The sequence below is a fragment of the Lutra lutra genome, chromosome 5, assembly GCF_902655055.1.
Source record: "Lutra lutra chromosome 5, mLutLut1.2, whole genome shotgun sequence".
NCBI classification, from domain to species: Eukaryota; Metazoa; Chordata; class Mammalia; order Carnivora; family Mustelidae; genus Lutra; species Lutra lutra.
The window spans coordinates 27,772,598-27,784,226 of NC_062282.1; the positions used below are offsets into that span (position 1 = coordinate 27,772,598).

General features: G+C 36.6%; 1 protein-coding gene across 1 annotated transcript; it reads left to right on the forward strand.

Moving 5' to 3' along the window:
* The first annotated feature begins 119 nt into the window (after nt 1-119).
* On the forward strand, nt 120-9,401 carry BRIX1 (biogenesis of ribosomes BRX1). The gene is made up of 10 exons (XM_047729295.1): nt 120-318; nt 2,995-3,106; nt 4,307-4,350; nt 6,296-6,366; nt 6,642-6,691; nt 6,799-6,872; nt 7,025-7,075; nt 7,220-7,321; nt 8,620-8,748; nt 8,989-9,401. Exons 1-10 carry the CDS (start codon nt 160-162, stop codon nt 9,256-9,258), a joined length of 1,062 nt encoding a protein of 353 aa, XP_047585251.1. The 5' UTR covers nt 120-159; the 3' UTR covers nt 9,259-9,401.
* The last annotated feature ends 2,228 nt before the right edge of the window (nt 9,402-11,629 follow it).

The window sequence follows — 11,629 nt, forward strand, 5'->3', positions numbered from 1 at the left end:
GAGGCGGCCTAGAGAGCCGCGCATGCGCCATCAGAAACCGGAAAAAGGTACCATCGAGCCGGGGGACTGCGGAGCCGAGCGCTCTGTACCATAGAGATCGGAAAGGGGAGCGAGCGGCAGAGCCGGAAGGAAAGCGAAGACCTGAGAAGTTCAGGCAAGATGGCGGCGACCAAAAGGAAGCGGCGTGGAGGCTTGGCGGTTCAGGCGAAAAAACCAAAAAGGAATGAAAAAGATGCCAAGCAGCCAGCTAAGCTGCGCGACATGACAGAAGAGGCGGAAGAAGAAGAGAGAGACCGTATCCCAGGCCCCGTTTGCAAGGTAGAGCTTACATCCAGGTTACACCTGCGGCTCTACACGCTTCCCTGGGGCTACCTCCCTGATAAGAGCTTTGGTAATTTCGGAGTAGCCTGTTACCGGAGCTCGGTTTCAGCTCTCGTCCGGGACAGACAGGCTGCCGCGCTTACAGCTAGCTCTCATGCACGTGGCCATCTTCTGGAGGCAGCGGCCGAGGAAGTTGGCTGGCTTCGGAACGGTTCACAGGGAAGCAACCTTTGGGGTATTCAGTCCCAGTGTTGTCTCTTCTGATTACTCCATTTCCCCCATTTGGGGTGGTATTACTTAAAGTTAGTTCTCGCTATTGAGTATATATCTTCCAATGGCTACTATCCCCCTATTCCGCCATAGTTAGCTTCTGTCACTCTGGGATCCTGAAGCTTGTTAGGCGGTCCTTTTTAAAAAATTGCTGCCCTTGGGATAATGGCTTTGACTTGTCTGATCATGTTTTAACTCTTAAGGGTTGATGAAAGCTAGACGAGGTAGAATGAACTTCTCTTGTATTCAAATATTTTTATGTATGTCAGGTACTGTCCGAAGTTAGGTTTCCTCTGGCTTTGGGATTCTAAACTAGAATAGGACCTTCTTTCTGAAGTGTTGGGAGTTTAGAAGAAAACTTAAGAACGCATGTAAGTTCATGGTTTGTATTCAGAAGAAGGTGAACACAAGTTGTTGGGCCTAACTTCCATTCCGTAAGCTAGATCCAGTACTTTGGAGACAGAGGTGGACTTTGATTTATTTCTGTTTTGATTCTATTTCTACTTCCCTGGCCCTTAGTATAGTATTCTAGCAGGTAGTAGGTGATAAATGACCATCTGTGGTGGAAGGCACTAGGAATGGAGTTAGCTCTGAGGGATGAAAGATGAGTTTAATTTAAATTATAGCTCTACTGATAGTTAATGTCCATGTTTTGAGCTCTTTGGTCATCTGCAAATTAAGAGGAAGAAAATGTGCTTTACTTTTTGGGAAGAATAAGCTGGACTGCTAGAGGATTTTCAGTAGATGTTAGTGCTCCCACTCTTCCCTTAATCTGGAAGGAAAAACAATAGTATCTATGACCTGAGTCATTGTATGAAAAATTCTCTGGAAGTACAGAAGATAGAAATTACTTTTACCCTTGGACAGTCATGTAAGGGATCATGAAGGATTTATTCCTTGAGTGGATTTCAAAGTAGGGGCACATTTCCAGTATTCAGTATTCAAAAATGAGAGGGAACAGTATGAGGGCAAAGAAGAAAAAGTGATCAAAGGCATTGATGTGGAGGAAAAATGCTGAAAATCTAAAAAATAGAGCCAAATTAGCTAAAAGGTAGGGCTAATTTAGGGCAATAGTGAGGTAGAAATAGAAATATATTTTAGAATCCAGTGTTAAAGCTATGTCATATTGGAGTTTGTTTAGAAAATCCTGGTAGGTTAAGGATGTGATTGAAACAGTGCTTTAAAAAGACTAAGCTGTTGCTAGTCCGCCAGACCTATTGGAGAAACTCTTGTCCGGGAAGGCTAGCCATTTTAGGAGATTTAAGATAATAAGAATCTGAATGCAGGCACTGTGAATAGGAAGGCATTAAGAGAAATTGAAAGAGAAATTGACAGCATTTAGTAGTGCTTGTGATATAGGAGAAACAGGCAAATAGATAATTCAAAGCCGGGGGGATGGAAATGATGGTTGCATCATTAGAAAAACAGGAAACTTACTATATTTAAGGTTTAGTATTCTAGAGTTGAATTTGAGGTATTAAGTCAAATACTTGGATTATTAGGAGTGGAGAGAGTTCCTTACCTTTCTATAGATTAGACAATTGAAGTTATGGAATGATTATGAGAACTCTGTTGTGAGAGACCTGAAACCAAAAGAGGACTAGGAAAGAGTTTTTCAAGTCAGGAGGAGGAATCGGAGAGGTGGAAGAAGAAAAACCAAAAATGAAGAAAGTCAAGGAAAGTAATTTCTGGGAGGGAGCCGTGGTCAGTAAATACCACTGAGAGATTGTCAGAATTGTTTAGCCTGTTACCTGGAAGTTTTAATGAATATTATTGCGTCTCTACTTACCTTACATACAAGGAGTTAACTTTTCCATTGGCTGTGTTATTTTATCAGAACCAGGGGCTATCTTTAGCTTGTTTTTTAGATAGGGGATCTAAATTTTGAATATTAAGATAAAATGGGGACTTTTCAAGGTTCCTTTTTTGCATCATCACATGTTGCCATGACGCTTTACCATTTCTATCCTGTCCTATATGACAGATATGTTGTGTTATCTGTCATGTAGAATAGAAATGGCAAAGCATCTCAGTAAGGGTTTTATTCGGTTCTTGCCTTTGTGTCTTTATTGATTTGCTTGCTTGTTAACTATCTTCCCACATAAGAACAGTGGCTGACTTCTGGTAGGAACCTAGTAAATATTAAATTAATATTAAAGTTTTCTTGTGAAAGGAATATTGACTGAGGAGTTCTGGGTTCAGGCGTGGAAGGATTCTATGTATAGGGAAACATCTCAGTTCTCTGAATTGCACACATGGGAGAGAGGCAGAATTAAGGATGTAGTCTTGATACATTAGAGGGTAATGGAGTATTTAACGACTAGATACTTCTAAAACTATCTTTAAAAAAAAACAAGGTATGAGTATGAGATTTAAAAATCTTAACATTTTCTTTTTCTTTAGGGCAAGTGGAAAAATAAGGAACGGATTCTTATCTTCTCTTCTAGAGGAATAAATTTCAGAACGAGACATTTAATGAAAGACTTGAGAATGTTGATGCCTCATTCTAAAGCAGGTGCTTTTATATCATACACTTTTCAAGTTCTTATTTATAAACTTGTCTCTATATTCTCACTTTAAGTCATTGTTTAACCTTGTCACTTGTTCAGCCTTATCAGGTAAAGAACTCTTGCCTCAGAACAGTGACAAGATTTTTTTCAATTAATATTTTGTTAGAAATACTTTATTCACTAAACATTCCCTTCACTTTCTTAGATATCCTACTGTTATCAAAACATTTCTTGAAGGTCCATTAATTGTAATGTTCTCAGAGGTCATGATCTGGTTCTTCTTCTAAATAATTGAGGACTTCGTGTATCTGCATTTTCTTTTTTTTTTTTTTTTTAAGTTGGCTCCATGCCCAGCGTGGAGTCCAGTGCAGGGCTTGAACTCAAAGCCCCAAGATCAAAACCTGAGCTGAGATTGAGTGTCAGATGCTTAACCACTGAGCCACCCAGGCACCCCACTATCTGGCATTAAAAACAAAACAAACAGAAAACATGTTCGTATTAAAAAGTTAATGGGCTGGAGTGGGATTTCAAGCACCTTTAATTTGGGGCTCAACCTACGTCTAAATGCCAAGATATTCTCTTTAGCAATGGTGTATCTTACAGGCAAGTGAAGTTTCAAGTTTAGAACTGTGGCAGTACCATCACACAGCTGTTTTTGTGCCTGTGTTGGGAGGAGCTTTTGGCTTTCATTCTAGGTTATAGCTTTGTTCCTTAGACCACTATTTCTCAAACTGGGGTCTGCTCTTATATCTTTATATCTCTGAAACTCAGAAGAGATTTAATTTATATTGTTGCTTTTTTTCCCCTGTGATAATCTGAAACAGTCTTTTCAATCCACTTCCTTCAGTTCAAATTTTAGTTTCTTCAGTGAGTGTTCCTTAAACTGCAATCCTAGAACATAGCTCAGTTTGTGAAAATGTTTCCATATTTGAAAGGGACCTACACAATATGTAAAGTTGACGAGAAACACTGCTTAGATCATACTTTATGATTCTCGAGAACTATTTTCTAGTCATTTTTATAAAAAATGAACAAGATTTTTAAAGAGGTCATGTGTTTTTAGGTCTAATAATTTTGAAAATTAATTAAATCTCTTTTAAACTGAAGATTGTAAAAACATTTAAAATACTTTTTTAGAAAGCATGTGTGATATGTTTGAAGTAGCTTTGAAATCTTTTATTTACTTTCTTTTTTTCTTTTTATAGATACAAAAATGGATCGTAAAGACAAGTTATTTGTCATTAATGAGGTAATTTTAGATAGTAATTCAAGTAAAATATTCTAGGAACACTAGGAATAAAATATTTTGGAATACTAAAGATTGTTCATTTAAACAATAAGTCAGTTATTCAGTGACTTTTAATTGTTTTGTAAAAGATAACTCAAATTTTTCCTGACTCCAGTAATCTGCCTTATAAATTTTTATATACTCTCTATATCTTACAGTTTGAATACTCAGTTTATATACTGTCTGTATCTCACTATCTGAATCTCACAGTGATTCAAAATGTTATTTCTTTTTTTTTTTTTTTTTAAGATTATTTATTTATTTATTTGACAGAGAGAGAGATCACAAGCAGGCAGAGAGGCAGGCAGAGAGAGAGGAGGAAGCAGGCTCTCCGCCGAGCAGAGAGCCCGATGCGGGGCTCGATCCCAGGACCCTGAGATCATGACCTGAGCCGAAGGCAGCGGCTTAACCCGCTGAGCCACCCAGGCGCCCCCAAAATATGTTATTTCTTGATCATTCTTGTATTTGTCTTATCTCACCAAACATTGAAATTTCTGGAAGACAAGCATTATATCTTTTTTTCTCATTTTATACAATACAGTGCTAAATTTATAATGGGTACCTACTATTTTTTTCAAAGATTTTTTTATTTTGACAGAGAGAGCACAAGTAGGCAGAGAGGCAGGAGAGGGGGCGGGGGAAGCAGGCTCCCTTCTGAGTAGAGAGCCTTATGCGGGGCTCTATCCCTGGACCCTGAGATCATGACTTGAGCTGAAGGCAGAGGCTTAACCCACTAAGCCACCCAGGGACCCCTATAATGGGTACTTATTAAAAACTATCAACTTGTACAAAATAAAAAGTTCATTAAATATTTTTAAAACCACACATTTTAGGAAGTATTTTGTCAGTATTAAAGGTGATACACGTGGTAATTGCTCTTAAGATACTACAAATTATTAATAGGTTAATTTTCAAAGTGTTGTTGAAGATACTAAACTTACATTTTAAAGCTAACTTTTAAAAATTTAGAGGAATTGTGTTTTAAGATCATTTTCCTTAGTAATTAGTAAGGCTTCTTTTATTCATTTAGCATGGATTTTTGAACTTCTGTTGTAAATGGCCTTATTCTACTGCTGTGGAAACTGTTTAACAGAATAATGTCCCCTTTCATCCAGTGGAGCTTACATACTAATGGGGGATTCAGTCCATGAACAAGTGTAATTTCAAGTGAAGATAGGTGAAAAAAAGTTATGAGTTTCTAGCAGTTGAAGCTTGACTAGAAAACAACCAACTTAGTGTTGTTGTTTGTTCTAAGACCAATAAGAAACAAAAACATTGGACCTAAGAGTTTTCAAAGCTGTTAGGTTTAAAGTCTCAAGTAGTTGAGGTTGATGCGTACTATATTAGGTAGTTCATGAATGTTATAATAGTATAAGCCTTCAAGATGTTGAAGTTTAATTCAACTTGAAATATGTTTTCTATACTTCTGCCTTTCACCAATCCCTTAGTGCTTTTACAGAATGGAAATCACAGAAATGATAGTACAGATTAGGAAGAAAAATCTTAAATTTCTTGAGCTTAAAATCAAAATGCTAAAGAGTTAAAAATAAAAATAATCATTATAATGGATGTAGTTGGCTCTTGAAGGACTGTAATTTCCTAAGATTGATAAGGCTAATTTTAGTGTGCCTTACCTCTTGGGTATCTTTTTTTGCTCTTTGTGGATTGTATGGGGGAGTATGGTTGAAGATAGAGGCTCCCAGTAAGCAGAAGAGAGACCAGACTATCTAGTTTACTTTAGAATACCTAAGGGAAACTTTAAATGTTTCTTTTTGTGAATTTACCTAGATTTAGACCTTTGTGGCCTATTAACCTGCTTAAGTATTTTTGGAGGAATATAGATATTAATTGCTTTGGTTCTCATTTTTACTGTCCACTTCATTTTTCCATACTTTGCTCTGTTTAGGTTTGTGAAATGAAAAACTGCAATAAATGTATCTATTTTGAAGCTAAGAAAAAACAGGATCTCTATATGTGGTAAGATAATGTGTTAAGGAAGATTTAGGTGGAACTGTTCTTGTAAATGGACTTACTCTTTAAATCTCTTAGGGTATAGACTCCTTTTAGTCTTTTACATAAAAAGAAGGGGCCAGGGGATGAAGCAAATTCATTTGATTTCACAAAAGTTGAAACCTTTAAAGAAAGTTAAATGTGTGGATGTTACAAACATGGTATGGTGTCTTTTAAACTGAGGTAGTAAGAATTTACTACATTCTAAATTCTAATTAGTTGAAAAATTTCATATTTTTCAGGCTTTCAAATTCACCTCATGGGCCATCTGCTAAATTCCTTGTTCAAAACAGTAAGTTGACTCAGTTTAAGATTTTTTTTAATGACAAAATTGAAAATGCTCTTTTGGGACAATTGTGCTAAAGTTATAACTATTTTTATTGGTATATTTTTTTCTAGTCCATACCCTAGCTGAACTAAAGATGACCGGAAACTGTTTGAAAGGTTCTCGGCCCCTTTTGTCTTTTGACCCTGTAAGTTTCTCATTAGTGTATGAGGTCTAATTTTCTTATTCTGCCTGGCTGTTTTTTTGTGAATATGGTTTGTAATTCAATTTATCAAAAAATCTACAATTTTAAACAAAACACTGCTGTTGTCGAATAATATGTTCACTTTATTTTTATAGGCTTTTGATGAATCACCACATTATACTTTGTTAAAAGAACTCTTAATTCAGGTAAATAATCTTTTCTAGAAAGTATTTTCAGTAATATAAATGTGTGTCTCCTCTGGACTTTTTGTTAATTTAGCTATCTAAAACATACATGATATGCACTAGAATAAGACATTAACTTTTCTTTTTTCTTTTTTTTTAAACTAGATCTTTAGTACACCACGATATCATCCCAAAAGCCAACCGTTTGTGGACCATGTATTTACTTTCACCATTTTGGATAATAGGATATGGTTTCGGAACTTTCAGGTTAGCTTTAATTGATTTTTAATTATACTTTGAAATGAAATGGGGTATATAGCATCTGTAAAAGACGCAAATAATAAGTCCTTTTGTTTTAAATAGTTCTTTGCCCCCACAGACTTGTAGCAGTTAACTGCTGTCTCATACTTTTCCTACTTCTCTACTTACTTTTTTCCAATGGCTATCAGTTGGTTTTGGAGTAAGGGTTTGCTAACAAGCAACTATATATTCAGTAAGATAAAAATTTCTCTCTAAAAAGGTTGGAATCTGTAGGTGGAGGTTGTTAATACTGAGAAGAACATGATCTCTGTAGAGTGCATTCAATGAGAACTGTGAGATAAGTCATACAGTGACTCGTTTAGGAGGAGAGGTGATTCTGGAAATCTTGAAGCAGGAGTTTGGCAGGATAAGAAATCAGAAAGGTAGAGAGGTGTGCTCGCTTCGGCACATATACTAAAAAAAGAAAGGTAGAGAGGTGGAAGGAACAGCTTGTGAAGTAATCTGGGCTCTTTCCTGCATGTGATATGTTGGATACCCTGCAGTGTGACTTAAACATAGCCCCGTAGCCTCTGAGGGCAGACATACCTGAACCAACAGTGTTGTGTTTGTATTTGTAGTTCAGAAGTTGCCTCTTAATTCCACAATCAGAAGCCATTCAAAAGTAAATTTGGCCATATATCCTTTTATATACCCTTTAATCTAATTTGAATTAGACATATAAATACAGTTTGCGGGGGGCGCCTGGGTGGCTCAGTCCTTAAGCATCTGCCTTTGGCTCAAGTCACTGATCCCAGGGTCCTGGGATCAAGCCCCACATCAGGCTCTCTGCTTCTGGGAAAGCCTGCTTCTTCCTCTCCCACTCCCTCTGCTTGTGTTCCCTTTCTCTCTGTGTCTCTATCAAATAAATAAATAAATAAATACATACATACATACAATTTAGGAATTGACTTACATTTTAAAAGGGTTATCCATAGGGTGCTTTAATACATTTGTTACAGTTTTAAAAACTCATTTAACCACAGTTTTTCAAGAATACGTGTGCTGTGAGAAGCAAGATAAGGAACAAGTTGAAATTACTAAATTTTGAGAGAACACCCTGCAAAAAGTTAGTATTTTCTTGTGACAACTACCTGTAACTAGTAACATATTTCAGAAAATACTGAGAATTTGGCACTTGCCAAGTTTCACTTCCCCCTTAATTTAATTGGTTCTAACTTCTTTTAGGCATATTTGTAATAAGGTTATACCCAGTGTAACTTTGAAGAATAGTATATCCAAACTAAAATGTTTCCTTTTTATTAAAGATAATAGAAGAAGATGCTGCTCTTGTAGAAATAGGACCTCGCTTTGTCTTAAATCTCATAAAGATTTTCCAGGGAAGTTTTGGAGGACCAACTTTATATGAAAATCCTCACTACCAGTCACCAAACATGGTAAGCTAATTGTGTTGTTCAGTGGTCCCTTGACGCCCAGAACTTGCTGGCCAAAGTGATTCTGTCAAGTGATTTCTGTTAACTGTGAAACTAATTTTTTTTTTTTTTTGGCTGCATACTGTCTTGCAAATTACTACTTTTTTTTAATGACAAGAGAGAAGGGAAAATAGGGCTCACAAGTGAATGTCCATATGTAGTATGTTTTTATTTTGAAAGCATCTGATATTTTGTTGTCTTTAGCATCGGCGTATTGTAAGAACCATCACAGCTGCAAAATACAAAGAGAAACAACAAGTGAAGGATGCGCAGAAAATGAAAAAGAAAGAACCAAAGACTATTCTTCCACATGATCCCACTGCAGATGTTTTTGTTACACCAGCCGAGGAAAAGCCAATAGAAATACAGTGGGTAAAGCCAGAGCCCAAAGTCGATTTGAAAGCCAGAAAGAAAAGGATTTATAAAAGGCAAAGAAAAATGAAACAGAAGATGAACAGTGGGAATGCAAAATGAATCAGTGGATAACTAACTTTTCAGTAATTTTATATTTATTTTGTATTCAATGTGTAAATACATTTTATTATCCAGGACTACCTTATATCTTACTAGTATGGCAATTTAGACAAAGAGATATCAAATTAAAATTTGTGGCTTCAGTGGTGTGTATGTTTTTCTAAATGTCACCAAAACTCATCAGTTCATTTCTGTTTTTCTTTTCAAAGCTTGTTTGGTATTACTGAAAATTCAGCACACTTCAGGTTTAGGCTTGCTTTCTTGGATTAAAATTTTGGGTTTAGCAAAGCTGAAATTCAAACAAATTTATTGGATCATTATTACTTGTAAAACAATGAATTAGGTAGTTTTGGATGATAAAGTGCAGATAGATTGGTAGAAAAAGCATCTTACTGAGGTTGGAGTCCCTGAGTCCCAATGAATGAGGCCTTGGAAAAGCCAATCCTTGATCTTGATTTCTCACCTCAAGAAAGTACAATAGGATGCCTGGGTGGCTCAGTCCGTGAAGCGTCTGCCTTCAGCTCAGGTCATGATCCCAGGGTCCTGCAGTGGAGTCAGGCATCATTGGGCTCCCTGCCCAGCAGGGAGTCTGCTTTTCTCTGTGCTGCCCCCTAGAGTATGTGTGAGCTCTCCCTCTCTCTCACAAAAATAAATAAAATCTTCAAAAAAAAATTTACAATAAGTTTTAGGTTCTGAGAATCAAATGAGTTAATACGTGTTTGGAAGTATATGTAGATTACAAATTTAATTTAGAAGCAGTGGGTATAAATGATAATTTACTAGTAAAAGGAAGAAAAGTGGAACAGTAGTTGGAGGGCACTGGAATATTTGAGTTGATATTTGATGAAAGAACTGAGGTGAAGAGCACAGGGCTTACCCTCCTAGAGGTCAGTTAGTAGAAGGGAAAGACAAGATTCTTGGTGCTAGTGGCTGTGGACAGGTAGGTGGCCGCTGAAGAGACTGAGAGATGTGCACATATGTATATCATGTGTGTGGTGTTCTGTGACCCACTTATTTTTATATCCTATTAATCACTTCCCCATGTCTTTATTATACGTGACTAATAATTGCATAGTATTCTACTCTGCTATACTGTACTATCTGTCCCTTATGGGATATTACAGTATTTCAGGCATGGATGCTTATGCCAAACATTTCTTGACATAAATTATTTTGTACCACCTGTGGTTTCCTGTAAGTGGAACTCAAGTGAAAAGATGCCCCCCTGGGACGCCTGGGTGGCTCAGTTGGTTAAGCAGCTGCCTTCGGCTCAGGTCATGATCCCAGCGTCCTGGGATCGAGTCCCACATCGGGCTCCTTGCTCTGCAGGGAGCCTGCTTCTCCCTCTGCCTCTGCCTGCCATTCTGTCTGCCTGTGCTTGCTCGCTCTCCCTCTCTCTCTCTGATAAATAAATAAAATCTTAAAAAAAAAAAAAGATGCCCCCCCTAAATACTGTACTTCACCAGAGGTTAGTGTTCATTTATTTACTTGTACCCTTGTATAGTGAAATAACTTTTGTCAGTTTGGTAGGTTAAAAAAAGAATACCCTTTTTTGGGTAGATACTGGTTTTTCTTTTGTGACTAATCTTGTTTTTGTGTGGTAGTTATCTTTTACTAATCTGTAAGAACTCTTCTATGGCAGGATTACTCTAGGTATCTTTCCTAGTTCCTCACTTGTATTTTAATTTTATTTTGAATCTGTAGGCAGAACAATCAATTTTCCATTATATTTCATTTTTTCTTAATTTCAAAGAAGGGTCTTGAATGTAAAATTAGCCCACTTTATTTTGAAATAGTCTAAATTAGGCTACTTATCTTGAAATCTATACTTATCTTGAAATCTATACTATACTATACTCTGAATTCAGTTCAGAGGTTCACTTTAAATACTTGTGCATAGCTAGTGAAGGCCAATTTTGGTTAAGTGCAGGGGGAGAACAAGCTTATTTATTTAAGCAATTGAATACAGCTTGGGATGAAAAGAAGCTGTATTCAGGATTTGTATTTAAACACCCACATCCCAAGAAGTTAATTATAGGTTATAAAATAGACTGGCTCAGCAAGTTGTTTGAATGAACACGCAAACTTCTAAGATTTTCTGAGGTGTGTGTCATAGAGTTTTAGTGGCATTTCTTTAACAATTTTGATGATCAGTTTCTACTTATTTTCCTGTCCCAAATTACTTCCCTTTCATGATCATTTATATGTGTACCTCATTTGAATGAGAATTCCTTTTTTTTCAACTCATGTTCATTGAGAAGTCAACTTGTTCAATAAAGATAATCCTTTAAACTGAAATTTATATCCAGTATAATTGTCTCTATATTTCTTTAACTGTTACAGGCAGAAACAATTTCCTCTTCTCTCAGGA

Bases quoted from the DNA above. Each gene is read 5' to 3' on its own strand.
- BRIX1 (XM_047729295.1), top strand. From the start codon at position 160: ATGGCGGCGACCAAAAGGAAGCGGCGTGGAGGCTTGGCGGTTCAGGCG. The intron at 4,351-6,295 runs GTAATTTTAGAT...TGCTCTGTTTAG, and splicing joins AGTTATTTGTCATTAATGAG to GTTTGTGAAATGAAAAACTG. The intron at 8,749-8,988 runs GTAAGCTAATTG...TGTTGTCTTTAG, and splicing joins ACTACCAGTCACCAAACATG to CATCGGCGTATTGTAAGAAC.